The following is a 21,772-nucleotide window of genomic DNA, read 5'->3' on the forward strand; positions in this document are numbered from 1 at the left end:
GGCTAGAGTAAGTGTGACCATCGCCATCTTGGCGGATGTTGTGGATTGAACTAGGCAAAGTTTGTGAGTCTCTATCACCTAAGCTGGAGAGACATGTCTCAGGTTGAGAGCTGTAACAGGCTCCTATCCTTTGTGGGTCCAGCAGAGAAGGGTGTGAATCACACACAATATGACCAATGGTTTCATAAGCCCATTTACAGACCCCAACAAGCAGAGAGAGATTGCCCTAAAGGTTTTGTTTCTAAAACTGTTTCTTTGGACACTCCAATAGGGTAAAACAGCCGCACAGCTTCACAAGGGAATACTCTGGTGGCACTGAGCTAGTGTAAATTCACCCCATCTCCTCCCCTTTCCTACTGGCCAATGGGGCATAGCTAGTGCACCCTCCCTTGGACTCATCCTCATGCAACCACAGTTTCGGCACCGGGGCTGGGGAATGCTGGCACCTGGAACCCAGTATGGAGCATATTGAGAGCTCCTGGAATTTATCGGAGGATCTGGGCTGGATCCTTTGTCCATGAATCAGGGACAACAATGGTGACAAAGTCTCTTTTACACCTCCCTGGGCTTGTTACCCAGTCCTAAGACCCTGATCCAATTGTGGAATAGTTTCTTTCACCTGCAGTGGCTATTGTGGAAGGAGATACTGTTTTTCTAGCAGCCAGGACACTAGCCACATAACCATACGAATTTTTTTTCCTTTTAATATTCTTTCTTTTCCTTTTACCCAATAAAGACTCTTTGTTGTTTATCAACTCCATAATGGGGTGGAAATGCCTCACTTACTTTTAAGTGATAGAAATGTAGCCGTGTTAGTCTGGGGTAGCTGAAGCAAAAGGCAGGACAATGTAGCACTTTAAAGACTAACAAGATGGTTTATTAGATGATGAGCTTTCGTGGGCCAGACCCACTTCCTCCGATCTGAGGAAGCTCATCATCTAATAAACCATCTTGTTAGTCTTTAAAGTGCTACATTGTCCTGCATTTTGCTTACTTTTAAGTAACTCTCTACATTGTATACACAAAGTAGGAAAAAAAAGATGCCTCAAATGAACAAATCTCATTTTTATTTAGCTGGTTTTTGTAGTTCTCTCTCCTCATCCCGATCCATCCACATGTGACAAAAAATTGGGTTCCTGATCCCACTTTCATAGAACCGTGGAATACTAAAACTGGAAGGGACATCGAGAGATCATCAAGTTTAGTCCTCTGCCCTCATGGCAGAACCAAGCACCATCTAAGACTACCCCTGTCAGGTGTCTGTCTAACCTGTTCGTATACATCTCCAGTGATGGAGATTCCACAACCTTCCTGGGCAATGTATTCCAGTGTTTATCCACCCTGAAAGTTAGGAAGTTTTTCCTAATTTCCAACCTAAACTGCCCTTGCTGCAATTTAAGCCCATTGCTTCTTGTCCTATCCTCCCAGATTAAGTAGAATCATTTTTCTCCCTCCTTTTTGTAACAACCTTTTAGATACTTGAAAGTTGCTATGTCTCCAGTCTTCTCTTTTGCAAGCTAAACAAACCCAATTCTTTCAATCTTGTCTCTCAGTCTAGCCTGCACTGCTTGCCCACAGTTTCGACTACTCAAGGAATGGTGAACCATGGCCATAGAGCAGCCATGCCTGTCGACAATCAAATAAACAAAGTGCCTGACAGCCAGCTAATGGCTTACGCTTACAAGTCGCATCCCAGAGTTTTAAAACCCCTGGTCTAGAAAGTGTTTTCAGGGAGATTTCTCCTGGTAAAAGAAAAGCTACTAAGAAAAGCCTGTTGCCTTCATGGTGCATTTTGAAAGTTTCATAAAGACTATTGGCAATGGCAATTTTACTATGATCAAAGATTATCTTTCACTGAGCACCCTCGGACCTCAAAGATCACAAGGGCATGCGTATAAATAAAATTTGCCTAATGTGCAAAGTTGACATCTTTCCCTCTTTGCTGAGCTGATCATTCATCATTCAGATAGTGCAACCTTTATATATGATTAAGCATGTTTACTTATCTGGCATAAATACAACTATAACTTACTCTCCATTCAACACATTTAAATGTGTAAATTCAATGCCATGAATCTGTCAACATTGTCTTTTAAAATTTAATATCGATATTTCTCTGTAATTCTAGTCTGCAAAATGGGAAAAAAATCCTAACGTTCTCCCCGCTAATGCTGCTCGAGGTTTATTACATCAAAACACCTCAGATTCTGCGTGGATTCATCAGAATTATGCTGAAAACGACAACTGATAAAAAGATTAAGAAAAACTGTGCAGTACGAGTGTCGTTTACGTTATGTCAACGAGCTTTCACTCTAGAAAAGTGTCTCTCAAAGTGAGCCAGGGGGCCTGCTTTGGGAAAGCCACTAGCACATGGCTGGGCAAAACGTGGTCGGAGAGCCAGATCTGGCCCTCTAACACGTGGATCCAGCCTGCAGACTGCATCTGGCCGCTTTCGATTTATATCCTGCTGCTCGTGCCACCGAGTTTCCAGGCAGCGACTCAAACAGCAGGATCTGATTTAAATGTCTCGCTGCTCCCAGTCGCGGTGCTATCCTGTGCGTGGCCGGAGCTGCGAGCCCTTTACATAGCCGCAGCAACCCCAGTCGTCTGCCAAGCAACGCAGTAGTGGGTCAAGAGCCCTTTAAATAGCTGCAATTTCAAGGGCTCCCTGTCCTGCCGCTACTGCATTGCCTGGGAGTCGTCCAAGTTTGCTGAGGCTATTTTAGAGGGCTCCTGGTAACAGCTCCACCCTGACTACGCTTTAACTAGACGTAGTAACCCTGGGCAGTTGCCAGGCCGCGCGGTAGTGGCAGAACTGGGAGCCACGAACCCTTTGCTGTGTTTTTTAATTCAAAGCATCTCCCCCCAGACAATTCTGGAGGGCGGCTAGCTCCAGCCCCGCCCCTTAAACCCCAGGCCCTGCTCCTTCTGGCGTGAGGTGGGGGGCAGGGAGGAGCCAGCCCATGACCACGTATCAAAATTCTTTATGTGGTCCCCTTTGAAAATGATTGCCTCCTTCCCCACACATTAGCAGGCCAGTGCCATTTTGTTTACCTAAAGCATCCACAGTCACTGAGTCTCACGGCTCCGGTTCCCTGTTTCCAGCCAGGGGAAGATGGGAGAAGGGGCCGTTGCCCACTCTGAGAAACACTGTTCGGGAACATGTCTACTCTACTGAGTCCTGTCAGCATTAGTGTGCCCCGGAGTTGTTTGCCTGAGAATGTGCTGCTGCCTATATAGTAGCCAAACTTTGAACGCTCAGTCTGGACCCAAGCCATCAGACCTTCTGGGCTCCTTCAGCTGTGACCTCAGAAGAGCTAATCTTGCAAACTGTAATTATTTACAAGTAGCAGTGGTAATAGTTTACAATATAAACATAGGCCCTTACCAATATAGAGACCTCATTGAGTGAGGCACATGTAGTCCCTGTCCAATAGAGGTTACCATCTGCATTAACAAGACAAATGATGGGAGGAATGAAGCACTATTACCCCATTTTACAGCTGGAGGCCTGAAGCACAAGCTGGTTAAGTGACTTGCCCATGGTCACTCAGGAAATCTGTGGCAGAGCTGGGATGTAAACTCAGACCTTTGTGGGTATTTAAATGCCCTAATACCTTGAGTACCTCATACACTTTGTATTTACCCTCACAAAACCTCTGTGACCTAAGGGAGTATCATTCCCATTTGAGACCTAGTCTCCACACGGTTCTTTACCATACAGATATGTCAGTTAGGGGTGTGACTATGTACTAAGTGACACTACTTTTCTACAACCCTGAGCATGGACACATACTGATATAAAGGTTATTATACTGGGACAGGTTATTGCCTTCCTGTATGGAAATAGAATACTATATAGTATAAAGGTACTTGTACTGGAATAGCTTGATCCAAACAAAAAGGACAACCAACTGTATTGGTGTGGGGCACCTTCATACCAGTACCTCTTTCTCCATATCTAAGGATATGGGCTACTTTAACTATACCACCACCGTTAAAGAGATGAGCAAGCTCGTTTAGATAAGGAATGGAGGCAGCAAGAAATCGACTTGTCCACCATCACAAAGCAGCAGCAGAGCCAGAAACTGAACCAAACACTGAATTATGGTTTACACTGAGAGGAAATATATATATTTTTAAAGATGCACTTGCTTTCTCTTCTACGATTGGGGCATTTTTATGTATTTATTTAGAAACCACAGCTATGTAGGTTTATGTAACTGCCATGATAGGTCAAATGGAAAATTTAGCAGATCAGGTTCAATCACCCATCTAGGATGATAAAAGACTCCCCGTGTAACATGAAATGCACTTAAAAAGCTGAGCCACCAAAAGAAAAAAAAAGCCCCCAAAACAGATGTGCAATGATACTTAATTTTAGGATCTGCACTTGTGCTCAGCAGGGAGCTTATTGTGAGTGCTCTGGTAGTGCTGTGTAGCAAACATGTGAACGGGCTCAGTGGATAACATGACTCCCTTGAATTTAGTTCAGTTTTCCATTGAATACCAGTGAAAGTCAATATTAGTGAATAGCCATATTGACATTTTTATATTAAAAAAAGCTAACCCCACAGATGGCCTATCTTCCCACCCAACAATATAAAAGGAATCACGTTTATGTGAAGCATCGTCGGTATTTCTGCATCCATCCATGAAAAATTCTTCCTTGACGACCTCTCAAGGTTCCTTCCAGCCCTGCCTTTCTGTGATTCTATGACACAGTGTTGGCTGTCAGAGCTAATTATTAATATAAATGGTGCAAGTGCATTGGATCCTGCAACATAAGCTGGTGTTCCAAGTTTCCCTCTCACTTGCAGTCTGTGCAGTTTGGGGGCAGCGCGGCTTGTTACTGCAAGACAAAAATCAGAGCTAAAAGGATATGGCAGACCTCCATGCTGTCGTCTAATTGCGTTAGACTGAGCACAGCAAAAGAAATAAATATTTAGACAGGGGAGATGGCATCCTGAATGCATCCTAGTGTCAGTTCTGATATCAGATCATGGAAAAGCACCCTCCCTTCCCTGCGTTCGTGTGAAACCCGGCCACTTGCTGTATCATCCAGATGGCGCGCTGAGCGCTCTTTTCGGCTTCATTCCTAGAGAGTTCAAACTCCGCACCCAATCTGCCATGTTATTTCCTCGTCGCTCTACATTGGCTCATTTGTCAATGCCAGGGGGTCTAGTGCTGTGCATGCTCCTTCTCCGCAACTCTTTAGGATTTAAAAAAAAAAAACTAAATGACAATTTAGTTACAGCAGCACAATAGCGAATGGGGTTAACTAGGTTGCGGCTGCCCAAGAGGTACTGGACTTAATTAAAGGTAAAGCATTTTATATTATAGGGAGAGAGGCATGATCCTCCTTGTGCCACATTTCAGTTTTATGGGAATCTTTTATCAGTAACTATGTAAACGAAGAGCATTAGAGAGAAATGCTCCATATTTAAACTAAGCATGCAACCATCAGCAGCAAGTTATCACTGATTTAGGTGTGAAGATCCATCAGTTATGAGAACAGGGGGCATGATCACCATGCAGCCTTTGCACCTAAGCCAGCGAACGGTCTCCTTGCCGCACTAAAGGTAACAGCCACACAAGTCCTGATTGGAGGAGGTTAAGGGCATATTGGAGTGCATATTGGAGGAGCGTTGCCAGCAGATCTAGGGAAGTGATTATTCCCTTTTATTCTGCATTGGTGAGGCCACATCTGGAGTGATGCGTCCAGTTCTGGGCCCCCATTACAGAAAGGATGTGGACACATTGGAGAAAGTCCAGTGGAGGACATAAAAATGATTAGGGGTCTGAAGCACATGATTTACGTGGAGAGGCTGAGGGATTTGGGCTTCTTTAGTCACCACAAGAGAAGAGTGAGAGGGGATTTGATAGCAGCCTTCAATTACCCGAAAGGAGGGGGCGGGTTCCAAAGAGGATGAAGAGAGGCAGTTCTCAGTAGTAACAGATGACAGAACAAGGAGCAATGGGCTCAAGTTACAGTGGGGGAGGTCTAGGTTGGGTATTAGAAAATTACTATTTCACTAGGAGGATGGTGAAGCACTGGGATGGGTTGCCTAGGGAGGGTGATGGAATCTCCCTCCCTCAGTAAAGGTTTTTAAGTCCCAATTTGATAAAGCCCTGGCTGGGATGATTTAGTTGAGGTTGGCTCTGTCTCCTCCAATTCTCTGATTCTTTGAAGAGCACCTGCGCACTAAGTCCCACTAAGTGGCCCCCATCAGAAGACAGGACAATAAGCTAGATGGCCCTTTGGTCTGAGGCAGTATGGCCGTAATGTTTAAATAAAAAAAATTCTTTCAACCTTATCTAGACAGCACATAACAATTATGGTCTATAATACAATCTCCCAGAGCTGAAAATACTAGAAGAAAAGCATCTGGCATTCTGACTTCACTGCCAATTTCTTCTGAGCTGGGAGCAGACCATCACTCAACTTTCCTGCCCACTCCTCAAGTCTCTCAGAGTTTAGTTATCGCTATGCAAAAGGCTGGGACTCGACAGTGGACAATAGCGAAGATTAAAGCCACTGGATGAGGAAAGAGGATAGTCATGTACAATTTAAGTGCTTTAAATGCTGAGAAAAATCACAGAATCACACTCATTCAATGGCAAGTGAGAGAGTTGTAGAAGATTTTCTGTGGGGAACTTGGTTAGGTTATTTCTTGTTGATAGCTCAACAATCCCGTCAATTTTGTACTGGTTTCCAAAAAGGAGTGTAGCTGCATCAGCCAAGCACTGCTGGCAACATTATTGCCTTTTAGCCAGATAGCGACAGCTTCAATTCCCCCATGGGGATCTGGCCTCCTATTCAATGCTAATGATGCCACGGAGGGGATACATGGTTAGCATTACCTGCCTTGGATGAATCAAGGCCCTATTACTCCGGGCTTTCCAGATGCCACAGTGAATCTGCTGGCCCCTCTGACGGCACCACGGCCTGAGTTAGAAATGTAATTCTTTCTAGAAAAAACAATAAAGCCTACACCCTCTCCCAGCAGATTAAATCCACATGCTCAAGAAGAATCAAACCTAGGAGGACTGAGATCTTCACTCAGAAGGAATCAAGAACTGCATTTCTCGCAACACATAGCAGAGGCACTCTCGGGCCTCACATCTTCCAAGAGGGTGTGTGCCAAATGAGATGAATCTTTCCTCAGATACTGATAGTGGCACAGTTTGCATTCACCCCACCCTGTGATAAAGATCCCACAGATTTCCCCCCCCCTCCCCCCCCAAAAAAAACCCACAAAAATTAAAATGGGGAATTCAAATTCCCGGCCAATGTACTTTTGTCTCAATAAAATATCTCGTAATGCCAGCAGCTCTTGTAAAAAGTTACCCCTATATGGAATCGACTAGCAGAAGGCTGACACGCTATGTAAACTACAGTCTGAGGTGAATGGGGTTTCTGTTAGTTCTTTGCACAGAAGTGATTTCATCCTATGTGAGTGGCTGGTGAGCACACAAAGTCTGATTCACTTTCGTGTAGCCACTGCACCCATAATATCACTGCTATGTTCTGTTACGCGTTCTAGGACCGCAACATCCTATACCGTACTCTACCAGCGGTACTTGCCCCAAAGCCAAGACTGTTTCATCAAGTCAAGGTCACTGAGTTGGGGCTCTCACCTTTAGTTCCTCAGAGATCTGGAAAAGAAGCAATGTGTCAGTTTGATTTTTACTGTGACCAACGCGGTCATGAATCAAGGCACGGTTTCCATAGACCCATTTTCATGGTAGCCATTTATTCGTGACACACATATAAAAAATACGCTTAGTAGAAGGACAATGTTTATGAGCCTGTAATGCTTTAGTGGAAGAAATTAAAAGTAAAAGTAAGGGCTAATTTATGCTAATGAGATCATTTCATCAAAGAAAGTAGCACAAATTACTTTGTTTTAGAAATTCCAATTAACTGGATTAATTTTTCATTTAAAGCAGCTTGAGTGTGACTACGGTGACTGACACATGACCTGGACATCTACCAAAGATGAGACAGTCAAGTCTGCTCGCGTGCATGTTATGGGAGGGAGAAAAATAGAGAACAGACATTTCACTCCATCCTTCTCTGGGTGTTTTTCAAATGTTTGAGTATTCAGCCCTCTTCAAAAGTTAATTAGGTAATTTATGGAGTAATGTTCCCAAGACTTTGATGCACATACTTTCTATGTAATACCATATTTCCCTGCATTGAAAGGAATATGCAAGATTAATAAAGTCATTTAAAAAAACCCTACCTTAGTGATTATAGCTACAACTGTATGAAAACTCAGAAGTTGCATACCATAGGATGTGTTAGTCAACCAATTTAATTTATTTAGTGCAAATGGTTATCTATACACTCTTCCTTGCCCCTGCATTTTGCTTTCATTCAGTTTAAAGTTGAAAGGAACCCGAAATCTTGAAGCAAAATAATTGAAAGTAACTTTACTTCCAATTTTGTATCAAAAACACTTGTTTCCTTTCCTTTCCTTTCCTTTCCCCAAAACCATATAACTACCAAATATTGCAAAACCCTAACATTGACTCAAGCTTTTTCCCAAAACATTCATGCAGCTTTCAACGTTCAGAGTTTGTAAGGAAATCCTAGAACACTGAGTTTTGGTCAGTTGCTGATTTCAATGATTTAGCTCTTCTCCTTAAGCCCCTTGTCACATCTAGGTGGGATCAGGTTTTTGAGTCCTTCTTGATTCTACTCCATACAAGCAGTTCTTCAGAAATGTATTTGGTAATCAAATCCTTTTATAGGACATTCATTCATCTAGATTTGGGACTTCCGACCACTCTCTTAGGGTATGTCTACACTACCACCCTAGTTCGACCTAAGGTGGTTAATGTAGGCAACCGGAGGTGCAAATGAAGCCCGGGATTTGAATTTCACGGGCTTCATTTGCGTATTGCCGGGTGCTGCCATTTTTAAATGTCCGCTAGTTCGGACTTCGTGCCCGCAGTGTACCAGTAGTTCGGAATAGGAAGCCTAATCCAAACTACCTAATCCATGCCGCGTGTAGCCACGGGCACGGAGTCCGAACTAGCGGACATTTAAAAATGGCGGCGCCCGGCAATATGCAAATGAAGCCCAGGAAATTCAAATCCCGGGCTTCATTTGCAACTCTGGTTGCCTACATTAACCATCCTAGTTTGAACTAGGGTGGTAGTGTAGACATACGCTTACATTCCAGTTTTAAGTTTAAAACCCTGTGTCCTATATATGCCCCCAAACTTCTTTTCACATGCTCACACCATCGAATCCTGAATTTCCTAAGATTTTCTATGCTTGGTACATCCACAACGGGTCCCTTAATTCATTTGTTCCAAACACGATCCATCCTTGAACATGATCCCACCACGTAACTCCAACTATGCATCTTAACATGTTCATCATATTCAGGGAAAACTCCTGTATTTTCCTCCGGTCACATACAGCTCAGCTAATAATTTTACATGATGCAACTTTTTCAAACTCTGTTTTACCTACTCCACTCAGCTTGGATAACAACATTGAATTGTTCAGTTTCTTTTTTATCTATTTATTTATTTTATACTCAAGTTTCTACGGTTAAGTTCATTTCCTGGTTACATGGCACTTGCATAATATTATTGTGCTGGGTTCACAACATGCCAAAAAGTAGTCAAAATTAGATGTTTTAAATGGATTAGATTTGAAATTATGTCATTCAAAACTGCGCTTAAATTACATATTATACAATCAAAGTATATTGCCAGATAATTTTATGCTTTAAGTTGACAGTGAAGTTTTTACTCCTTAAGAAATGCATTTCAGATCACCACATCCAGCCAAGCTTGGTCAGTTTTGCAATCAGAGTGAGGGTGTGAAAAAGATAATAAGTCACACTCCTGTTCTCTTTTGGGGTACTGTAGAACATCTTTGCAATGCTCTAAATTATGCTAGCTAAAATGGTAACAATTCTACTTATAATAGTGAGAGAGTATATGTTATACAACCAGTGAAAATAACTTTTTGCCATCTGGGAAATTCCTATGCCTTACTGGGAAATGCTGGCTGCTTTTTTCAGGATAACTATTAGTCGCTTCCAAGCCACTAGAATTATGATCATTCCAGTGCCAAGATCTGTTCCAATGAGGCTATTAGGATTAAAAACCAGGAGAAAAAGTTACAAATCAGTATTTGACTATTAATTATGCTTCTCTATTCTCAGTGAACTGTTTTAGTCCACTCTAAGGGTACATCTAGACTACATGGCTCCGTCGACAGAGCCATGTAGATTTGTTTGTTCAGCAAAGGGAAATGAAGCCGCGATTTAAATAATCGCGGCTTCATTTAAATTTAAATGGCTGCCCCGCTCTGCCGATCAGCTGTTTGTCGGCAGATCGGGGCAGTCTGGATGCTCCCCTGCCGTCATGAAAGCCCTTTATCGACCTCCCTGGTAAACCTCATCCTACAGGCATAGTGGGGCTTTCAGGTCAGTGCGGGAGAGTCCAGACTAGCGCGCTGAGCCGACAAACAGCTGATCAGCTGTTTGTCGGTTCAGTGCGGCAACCATTTAAATTTAAATGAAGCCGCGATTATTTAAATCGCGGCTTCATTTCCCTTTGCCGATCAGCCTAATCTACATGGCTCCATTGATGGAGCCATGTATTTTAGACACACCCTAATAGTCCAACGGATCAGGAAGTAGAGAGAGAAAAAGCTAATTGTTTTAAATGCTATGAATAAATGGATAGTGCAATTTTATTTTCTTTTTCTCTATATTTGACATGTCAAGAAAGGGATCCAGTCGTTGAGACTGAAACCTCTACAACTGAAAAGACAACTCTGCAGGACAGAGTTCTCATTTACAAGCTTGTTTAGTTCAACATCTCATTAACCAATGGCCTAACCGGTCTAGAGGCTGAAGGGCAGTCTAAACTTTTATACTGTCACCATCTTGAGAAGAAAGTGGTTAAAATAATTCTGGGTTTCTGTGCACAACAGGGGCATCATATCAAATCAAACTGGAGAGCAGGCAGCACGGCCCAAGCCTTGGTGGAGCTCAGTCCCTCACAGCCTGGGGTAGACGCACTCAGGGGAGAAGCAGAGTGTGAGCACGGCCGGACTAGCAGTTTGGGAAGGAATGGCTTCCCCCTGCCTATTATACCCACCTCCCAAGCTTGGCTAGCTCCACAGAACCAACAAGATATCAAGGAGTCTGAAAGAAACTAGTTTGTCCTCTACCCCCTCCCCCTCCCCCAGGGCAGCATCGCAATATCATTCCCTGCCATTTCCACAAGGGACCTCAGCCATGCCACCCTTTTCTCAGGGTGAGACTATTGCCCTGCCCTATTTGGAGTTTTACTTTAGAATAGCATCTCCCTCTTCTCCTGGGTATGTGGGGATCCCTGCAAAGACAACAGGAACCAGTCTATTGTTCCACTGACCACTTCCTGTTCAGCCTTGTCTGCCTAGACAAACACTTACCTTCACCCTCCCTATGCCTACTGCTTTGTGTGTATATCCCATCACAATAGAACTAATTAAAAAATGTTTCAATTAACTTCTTATGACTCCTTGAAAACCATCTGTGCAATTTTGCATTCATTTCCTTTAATACCACTGACAGAATTATGTTCATCTGCCTGAAATACTTTGTTTATTGTTAATATCACAAGACCTCATTTATGGATGTCATGGTCCGTTACCCAATTTTAATAGCAGCCAGCATCTATCCTGTATTTGTGTTTGCGTAGTGCAGTGAATGGTGCTCTTGAGACATGGCAAAAGGGATTATCCATTACGCCCAGGTTTAGCGAACTCACTGCTCTGGAGCAAGGAGTGTTCCCCACCGTGCTGAGTCAGGTCATTATGCAACAGCTTTCCAGTCAGTCACTCCCTTTCAATTAATTAGCAACACAACAGGCTGAGTGGAATGATGATGATTTGTTGTCAGGCAGGTGGTTGGGCCCATCTCTAAAAGTTAGAAGCCTGATTCTCCACTGCCATGTGTGTGTGTTTATTTGGCAAGTCTTAAAAGGCTATTGTGATGGGGTGGACCAGGCCCTGAAGCCCTCTGCTGGAGAAGGCCTGTGTCCTTGCCACACCCCACCCAGCAAACCATAGAGAAGTCCTCCAAGAAAGCTGGAGTAGCACAAAGGACCAATCAGGGCCCAGCAAGGCCATTAAAAGGAAGCTGTTGAGCCAGAGTGAGGCAGTTCCTCCTTGTAACTCAAAATGCTCAGACAGGGCTGGAGAGCTGGGTTGCAGGAGGGCTGCCACAGCAAGCAGTGCAGACTCAGGCACTTGGCCAAAAGGGGGCCACTCGCCTGAGGTGAGTGACATCATGTTACAGCTGCCCAGTCAGAATTTTCCCCTCACACTGGCGGTAGCATTGTATGTCCACTTTATAAAGTGCATAAGTTAATTATGAGTCAGGGCCAATTTATTTCAGGTTTATTAAACTTTGCCCACACCCACTTATCTTAGGATAGGCTTAGTATAACCATAGGTATAGGGAAGGATGGGTCAGGAGAGGCAGGGCAGAACATACAAGTCGAGACACATGTGACACATACTCTTTAAAAGAGACCAGCTGAGTATTGCATGCTTTCAGCAGGGGTTTGGATTCGATGACCTGCTGAGGTCTCTTGCAACCCTAGGATTCTATCAACTACCAGGCTCGGGTTCTATGCCCCCTATCACAGGCCATAGGGACCATGCAGCAAAGTTTGTTGTGAAAGGTGGGACCTGCCAACAGTGTTATCTTGATATTTTGCACTAGTGATGTGATGTGCAACTAGAGAGGTAGCACGGTCCAGTGTGCTGGAATCAAGACACTTGAGTTATACTCAGGGGCAGATATAGGGTAGGGCGAACGGGGTGGCCGCCCCGGGCCCCGCGCTTCAGAAAGCCCCGTGGCGCCGCTGCGCATGTGCATGGCGTCACTGCGCATGCGCTGTGGCAAAGGGGGGCCCCGCGGAATTATGCTGCCAGGGGCCCCGCAAAACGGTCATCTGCCCTTGGTTATACCCATCACTGATTCCCTTCCAAGCTACATCTGTTCTGTCTATTCAGCATGTAAACTCTAAGGGACACAAAATGCCTCTTTCTGTGTCTTTCTATAGCTCTCAGCAAAATGCAGCCCTGATTTCAGCTGGGACTGATCACACCAAGGGTCTAATAAAAAAGGCGGAAGGGGCTTTCTGCGCCCCTTTCCTGTCTAACCTGCCCCAACAACATAGGGCAAGAATCAACTCAAAATATTCTTCAATGGTTGAAATATTTTTAAGCAATTTCATTTTATTCTATTCTTCCCAAAGGAGTTTATGGTGTTAAAGTAAATTAGCGGTACAGGTTGCACCTCTGTAAACTGGCACTCTCTGGTCCAGCAACATCCGCAGTCGGGAAGGACCATGGATATTCCAGGATCAGAGTCCTGGCACGCTGTGGGGGGATAGGAGGCCAGCGTGGTCCAGCAAAATCCCTCATCCGGGACCTATCAGGTCCCGAGGGTGCCCAGGGAGGTCCAACTTGTAGTTGGCAAGGTTTGTGCATCGGTATTGTACACAGCTTTCCTGGTTACCACACCATTGTTTCCCCGTGTTTCTTTAAGATGACAGTTACTGCCTCCAAAATTAATCCAGCAGATTGCAGCAGTGATAATACGGGGCTTTTTTACTTCAGTTAGTTCCCACTCACAACCAACTCTTCAGCTACAGTTACCTGCTGATACCTTCTGATCAGCACTTGATACCTACTAATCATCTTCACCGTATCTCTATGTCTGCTCAGCAACATCAATGCCAGTAATAACCTTTTCACGTGTCTATCACGCACGCTTGCATCATCATCCAATAATCAGCAGTGTGCAGAGTTTCAATATTTGTCTGGTTGAAACAGATACCACTTGGGTAGAAGGTTGTTTTTTTTTTTCCAATCACTCTTTTAGCAACAGCATAAAAGAAGCCATAACACCTCCTCCAGGAGAGTTGTTGCTTATTGTGTTTGCAGAGTTGCTACTTGGAAGCCCAAAGGCTGATTACACACTGATCCACTCATTAAAGAACTAGATTAACACTGTACAATGGGGTTACTTGGACTGGAGTCTCCCAAAATCAGCATCCATCTCCCAGTGACAACTGAAATCAATCCTGGAGGCTTTAATAGATCATGTGGCACAAAGGAAACAAACCCTCAAAACGTTATTTTAAAACTGCAATTTGCTAAATGGTAATAAACATCACATACTTTCTTGCTGTGTTTTCTTTCCCTCACCAGCTGTCCTGTGCCAGGTTTTGCTAGCTCAGTTTGCTCTGCGTGGAATCAATAATTTGAACTAAACCCCAAAGGGCAGTAATATACGAGCCAGCCAATAACGTCTCTGAACAGCTCATGACACTGATTCTTCACAAATTCACAATCTTATTTATTTAGCGGCTATCACCCAGGAGAATGACAATGTACTACTGATTGTCAAGCTGTTTAATCTATTTTCCTTCTTAAAGAAAAAGGATTTCTAACTAAAACGGAAGAATCATGCAGTGCCCAATGCACCTGCTTTCCTCATATTAATGTGATTGCATAGTAGAGGACCAAGCTAATATCAGAGACACCAACAGCCCTAACAATAGCTCCTGCCTAAGAAAATAAGAATAGGATGTCACCTTGAAATGACTTGATTTAAAAGTGGGACACTGACTATTGTGCTGAAAAACTAAATGTGTTTGTAATATGTAAACAACATATGAGATTAACAGTCTTTTTATAAAAGACACCATCAGCTTGAAAGATGGTCACTTTTGGGCACTAAGTGTCTTCTAAGTGTTTGTAAAAACACAATCACAGCTTTGTATTTAAAAAATAAAAGTGTCTCTCTCCCTTGTTGTTGCTTGAAAGACGCAGGCATAAACAAGGAAAACTGACTATCTAATCGATTACAGGCAGTCTCCGAGTTACGCGGATCCGACTTATGTCGGATCCGCAGTTACGAACGGGGCCGTTCCTCTCCCTGGTCTCCAGCAGACCAGGGAGAGGAAGCAAAGCAGCGGAACACGTGGGCAGCGGACAGGGCTGTCCGCTGCCCACGCGCTCCGCGGCTTGGCTCTGCTTTGCCCCCCCGTCCCCCTGGTCTGCAGACCAGGGGGACGGGGGGGGGCAAAGCAGAGCCAAGCCGCGGAGCGCGCGGTCAGCTGACAGCCCAGATGCGTCTGGGCTGTCCCCTGGCAGCACGCTCCGCGGCTTGGCTCTGCTTTGCCCCCCCCCCCCCCCGGTCTGCAGACTAGGGGGACGGGGGGGGGGCAAAGCAGAGCCAAGCCGCGGAGTGCATGGTCAGCTGACAGCTGTCAGCTGGCCGCGTCCTCCGCGGCTTGGCTCTGCTTTGCCCCCCCGCCCCGTCCCCCTGGTCTGCAGACCAGGGGGACGGGGGGCAAAGCAGAGCAAAGCCGCGGAGCACGCGGGCAGCAGGACAGCCACGGCGCATCTAGGCTGTCCCGCTGCCCCCGTGCTCCGTGGCTTTGCTCCGGACACCTGTGGTACAGCAGCTGGGGCGCTGCCAGTTGGTCCCGTAGCACCGCTCTGGGCGCTATTGGACCAACCGGGTAGCACCCCAGCTGTTCTGCCCCAGGCGTCCTGATTCAGCCACTGCTGGTCAGATTCAGCAGCGGCTGAATCAGGACGCCTGGGGCAGAGCAGCTTGGGTGCTGCTGGGTTGGTCCAGTAGCGCCGAGGAGCGGCGGCGCTACTGGACCAACCCAGCAGCACCCCAGCTGCTCTGTCCCAGGCGTCCCCAAGTCAGCCGCTGCTGAAACTGACCGGTGGCTGACTACAGGAAGCCCCTGCCCCAGGCTTCCTGGAATCAGCCGCTGATCAGTTTCAGCAGCAGCTGACTTGGGGATGCCTGGGGTTCTTAAGTTGAATCTGTACGTAAGTCAGAACTGGCGTCCAGATTCAGCTGCTGTTGAAACTGATCAGTTTCAGCAGCGGCTGAATCTGGACGCCAGTTCCGACTTACATACAGATTCAACTTAAGAACAAACCTACAGTCCCTATCTTGTACGTAACCCGGGGACTGCCTGTATATCAAAACAGGCCATGTCCAAAAAACCCAGAGATTTTGCCACTCCTAATCAGGTAAAGCAGTGCTTTCTACATAGCCCCTTTGATTACATACTGGGGGAACAAAATGCCAACAAACCTGAAAATAGAATAAAAAATAAAGAAAGAAATCACTTCCTCTCAATGTTGTATCTGATGCTGTTGTTGTCCTTTTGGTCCCAGAATATAAGAGAAGCAAGGAAGAAGAAGAGCACTATGTAGCTCTAAAGACTCTCTCTCTCTCACCAACAGAAGTTGGTCCAATGAAATATAATACCAGTAGCTTGCCCACCTTGATTGTCTCTCGAAACAGTTTTAGGTAATCTAAGCTACGCCTTTTAATGACTCTTTTTTGGGGGGGGTCATTCAGTAAAAGGCCAATATGCCAATTTACAGTTACTGGCCTTGAGGGCCTAATCTTGCATTGCTTTGCTCTGCCAATAGTTACAGTAGTTATTTATTTCCGCACTGAAGTAATGCCACAAAAACCTAATCAAAGGCCCACTGTGTTTCTACATGTACAGGAAAACAACTGTCCCTTTCCTGAAGAGTCTACAATCTAAATAGGACTAGTGAACTGAGAGCTAAGTCACGAGGCATGCATGTAAGGATTCCTCACTTGAACAGTCTCCAGGGTCGGCCATATAGGCATAATTCATATGAAAGGCAATGTAACAAAGAGGCTAATCCGAGGACTACCACAGAAGACCTTAAACAGCGAGTAGTCCAGCAGCACCTTGTGGGGTACATCTACATAGCAACATTATTTCAAAATAACTAGCGTTATTCCGAAATAACTTAGTCCACATCTACACAGCAGGCAGTTATTTCGAAATAAATATCGAAACACTGTCAAGCTAAAGGACTTCTCACTCTGACTCCTGTAACCCTCATTGTACAAGGAGTAAGGGAAGTCAGAGGAAGAGTGCTTTATTTCAAAATACGTGCTGGGTAGACATTGCAAAATAAGCTACGCAATTGACGTAGCTCAATTTGCGTAGCTTATTTTGACTGAAGCCCTGCTGTGTAGACGCACCTTTTGAGACCAACAATAAGGTAGATGGTATCATGAACTTTAGTGGGCACAGCCCATTTCTTCAGATGAATGGAGCAAGGAGTCCAGAGTTGCAAAAACATAGCAGAAAGAGGGGATGGGGAGGGAAAGAGAAGGGGGAGAAATTGTCAATAATTGTCAAAAATTGACATAGAAGACCTGCCTGTTCCATAAATGCCGGACAACTGAGACATGATCTCTTGGGAAGAAAACTCATGGCTATGCAATGCTCTCATAACTGCACTCCCTTTGAGAAGGCTTCGGTCCAGTGGCACTAATACTCATCGTAAGGAGGTATTAAGAGAGCAGGAAAGCAAGGAAATCATTTTATAAATGTGCTAAAACTAGTGGAAAGGAGAAATATAATCTGCACATTAAATATTCTTTTACTACAACCCCTTCAATTGATTCCAAGTTGTGCTTATCAAAATTCTTTTTTTCCTCCTTCCAGAATTCCCTCCCCCCCCCCCCGCAAATTAAATGTTTTCACAGAATATTTCAGCAGAAAAAAAAACACATTGGTTTTTAGCAATAACTGGGGGAAAACAAAACATTCCACCTGAAAACAGGAATGTTTTTGCTTTTCAGGATTTAGTTTTCTAGTGGAATATACAGACAGGCAGAGAGAGAAAGCAGAAATCAAATACTTTCTTCAAACGTTTTCACTGAGTCAAAAATCCAATTTTTTTGTTGAAAAAAGTTATGGTGGAAATTTTTTGATCTGCTCCTACTCTAACTTTATTTGGAGAGAGAATCGCAAGAGGGTGATACTGCAGGATAGGGACTATGACAAAAAATGTTTCTCCTCTTTTCGGACCAATGTGGCTAATTATATTTTAACTGCAATAGAAGCTGACTCTCTCTAATAGGACTTAGGAACTATTCTCCCATAAGGCTCTATTTCTGCTATTACAGCAGTTAATGGGAGGTTTGTCACTGACTTCCATAAAGACAGAATGAAGCTTACTTCAGTTATTCTCCTTAACAGCATCTTGAAGGCAGGGTTGTTTTCCAGAGCCATAACTGGGCACAAGCTGTCAGAAAAGATTGTGGGGTAGGTTGAGTTCATTCATATTCCTCTGTGCTGGCTCGCCTACCCTTAGTGACCAGGGGAATGAAATAAACTGAAATCATCAGTTTATCTTACAAGTCAGTGAAGCTCTAAATTACCTTTAAATCTGAGGTGTACTCTCCCCTTCAAACTTTTTGTGGGGATGGATAGAAACTATACGGTAGCTTGATTTCCCGTTTAGGATAGGTGCATTAATATTTTATAGGAAGTGCAGCATAGCTTCAGTGGAACTATCTTTTGCACCTTAATACTAAACTGGAGCTCAGAACTTCTCTATCGCTTGTTCTTCTAAAGGCCGACTAGCTGCAATATAGGGAAAGAATGTATTACTAACTAGCGCTGTGAAAGGCCTTCTTAGGCAAGATTCAAAACTTTCACACGGAAACCCTCTACCCTTGGCAGCTACAGCAGATTGCTTATCATGGTACATGATTCCTTAAGATCTACCAGTTTCTACCACCAGTCCTTTCTTATTGACCAGACTGCCTTTAAGATGTGGAAGAACTGAACTCTTTTCCCAGTAGCACGGCTTCAGATTGGCTCGATGCCCCTAAAGGGAGTCCTATCAGGAAAGCAGAAACAACAAAGGAGGGATTCTGCAGACAGAATATAGCTGTGGTATTTATAGACATGACATTTTTATGATACAATGGAAGGTATGTGAGAGATGCAAGTACTTTGAACATCAGTTCTGTAAAGAGCACCAGCAAAAGACATGGCACCGCTTAAACCCCGTTTCAGGGATTAATTGATACTCAGGATTTTTAATGGCCCTCTACACAGGAGTGAATTCCCCTGCCCCAGAGTGGCAGAGAGATATTCGGTGGTCTGGGCTGGTACCGATTAAACAGTGGGATTATGGTAAAAAAACGGAAGTGGGAATTTAGCCTAAACTCAACTCAAAAGCCCACTCGATTAGCCTTATTAGCATGAGTCCTACAATCGACAGGTACTTTTTCCTCTCTCTCTCTCGCCATTCTTTTTCTCTTATAACTTCTGGGTGCCCCTTTTCCTACTCTAGGTCATCCAAAGAAGTGGGTTTTGCCCACAAAATCTCATGATTCTATCTATCTATCAGCTGTCACAGGACCGCTCGTTGTTTTTAGTTACAGACTGACACTACCCATCAGAGACCACTAAACTCCACATGAGAGGTGGGTGGTAAACTCTATTTGTTCCCATGATATCTATCATAATCTCTAAAGAGAGAGACACACAGACACACATACATGTAGATAGATAAATTGCTTATCACACATACAGTAGTTTAGGCTGAACACTTCATGCTGCAAAGAGCTTGGATGGATAGGCTCTGAAGTCCTCAATGTCAACCCCTATTCTAAAAATGAAGAAATCACCCAAACTCCAACCTAAATCTCTGTTTCTTTATCCTGTAATGTCCCTTCATTTGCTATCAAGGAAAATTAGACTTGGTAAACATAGATCTGTTGGCTGTTTGCTTTTGCTCCCTCTGTGGATAGCACAAAGAATTGTTGCTATGTATGTTTCACCGGCTGTCTTTTAGAAGTATTTATCTAAGAAAAGTTGATGCAACTTATGGAGCTTTGCCAAAATACTTTGCCAAAATAATAAAGTTTAGCAGTTCCTAAAACTCATGTCTATATTTTCAACTCTTTCCTCTCCCCTCACCCTAACACATTCATTTTAGATGAACCTCCTGAACAGAGTAGCCAAAAGATATAGACTGAACTTGTGTTTCATTTTGGAAAATTCAAATTTCAAACAAATAATCTCCCTTGAGATTGTTTTTTTTATTTGTTTGGAAATTCAATAAGCAGCAAAGCTGTAGTTTACATTTTGCTACATGCTACTTATGTTTTAGAACAGAAACAAACCTTTTGCTACACATTTACATAAAAGAAAAGGAAGCAAAATGAAATTCAGTCTCTGAACAACACATATGATTAAAATGCTCTGGCTACAGCATTGCTGGAATGTCATCTCACATGTGATCTTATTTCTTTGAACAAGAAGCAATTATAGAAGATAATCCACAATGTGGATTTTTGTGGTGGTTTTGTTTTGCTTTTTCACTTTGCCAGGATAAAGGTACAAAGACAGCCACGGGAAAGGCTATAAATAAACACAACAGATAACATACTAACATCAGCCCCAAAACACAGGAAATAAATATGTTGAATCAGCATTCTCTCAATGAAATGTCACTTTAATATTTTTTAAAACAAAACTTTCAAAACATTTGAAATTTTTAGTTAAATGTAAATAAATTTCTTGTGTATTTGTTTTTCCCTGAGGTGAGAAAAATAAGAAAAAATCAGTTTAGTTTAGAAACAGTTTTTATGGGAAGGGATTTTTCAGTTTGGCCACTGAAATAAACAAACAAATTATTAAAGCAACTCTAATTATACTCTCCTTTAAGCAAGTGAGTAATTCCATTGCTTTTTGTGATGGAAAAAGCAGATCTACTCACATGCTTAAGCACTTGGCTGAATTGGAGGCTGAAAGAGTAAGTGGTTATTTGGGGGAAATAAAAAACACAGGATGATGTAATTAAAGACTGTTTCACAATGCACATGACAGAACTAATGCTGCACAGACAACTTGAATTTCCACGCTTTCTAACTTTTTAGTGCATGACATGGCAACCTTCATGTTCTTTTAATGTTGTATGTTACTGTGGAATGTTGTATTGTATATCCTCCTTCCACTCAACACACAAACAGAGCAATACAAATCAAACTGAATTATTCAATATCTCAAAAATCATATTATTATTCAATAACTGTACAGTACTTGACCTGCTCCATTAAAAATCCACACAATACTTGGGCCTCCATTTTACAGTTTTAATTCACATCTCAATGTTAGCTCTCTCACAATTATAAAGGTCTTTTCTCCAATACACGAATAATACCATAGTAGAATGAGGAGATTCACCTTCCTTAAATAAAGCTTTCTCTTTTGATCTTCCAGACCAGAAGTCGGAAGGATATTTAATCTACCATTATCTGGCACCCCTGCTAGGTGGAAAGAGATTCAATTATTCTGGAATGTCATTCCAACAGAGATTTTTTTTTTTAAATCTATCTCCAGAAATTAGGTAAATACATTTTGGTCAGAGAATCCAAATGTCCCCTAGCCCAAGCCACAGAAAAATAATGAGCCATCAATTTAGATCTGACCCCAGGAGAGGTGGAGTTAGGGTATGGCAAATGCATTGGTATTTCGCTGAAACACAATGTTTTGAACATGACTGCAGCAGGAAAGAACCCTTTCTTGGATGGTTTCCATTTAATAACATTTGAATATTGTTTGTTTTCAAGAATGCTTCAATCCATTAAATACCGCCTGAGTTATTCAAATGCCGTAGGGCCTTGGGCTTTTCATGTAGCCATAGTACTGCCAGGACTTTGTTAATCCCATGCATTTCATTAATAATTGCCCTTTATGAGAAAAAAAATCAGAGAAAATACCTTAATAAATTTTATTCTTCCTGATAGGAAAGATTTTTTTCTGGTAAGCAACTTATTTGCTAGTTAAAGTCTTGAAATAAGGAATATTCTGATCCACTCATAGAAAATAGTCTTCTGCAGAAATCATGCAA

General features: G+C 43.2%; 1 protein-coding gene across 10 annotated transcripts in view; it reads right to left on the reverse strand.

Annotated features, from left to right (window-relative positions):
- Positions 1–21,772, reverse strand: part of ERBB4 (erb-b2 receptor tyrosine kinase 4) — a 935,749-nt gene that overhangs the window by 663,418 nt on the left and 250,559 nt on the right. The window contains exon 1 of one of the 10 annotated variants that reach the window (XM_075933939.1): positions 4,617–7,177. The exons of the other annotated variants lie outside the window; for them this stretch is intronic. Within the exon in view, the coding sequence (XP_075790054.1) occupies positions 4,617–4,656 (40 nt within the window). The 5' untranslated portion in view covers positions 4,657–7,177. Of the gene's footprint in view, positions 1–4,616; positions 7,178–21,772 lie in introns of those variants that run through there. 10 annotated transcript variants of the gene reach the window in all.

This window comes from Pelodiscus sinensis, chromosome 7, assembly GCF_049634645.1.
Source record: "Pelodiscus sinensis isolate JC-2024 chromosome 7, ASM4963464v1, whole genome shotgun sequence".
NCBI classification, from domain to species: Eukaryota; Metazoa; Chordata; order Testudines; family Trionychidae; genus Pelodiscus; species Pelodiscus sinensis.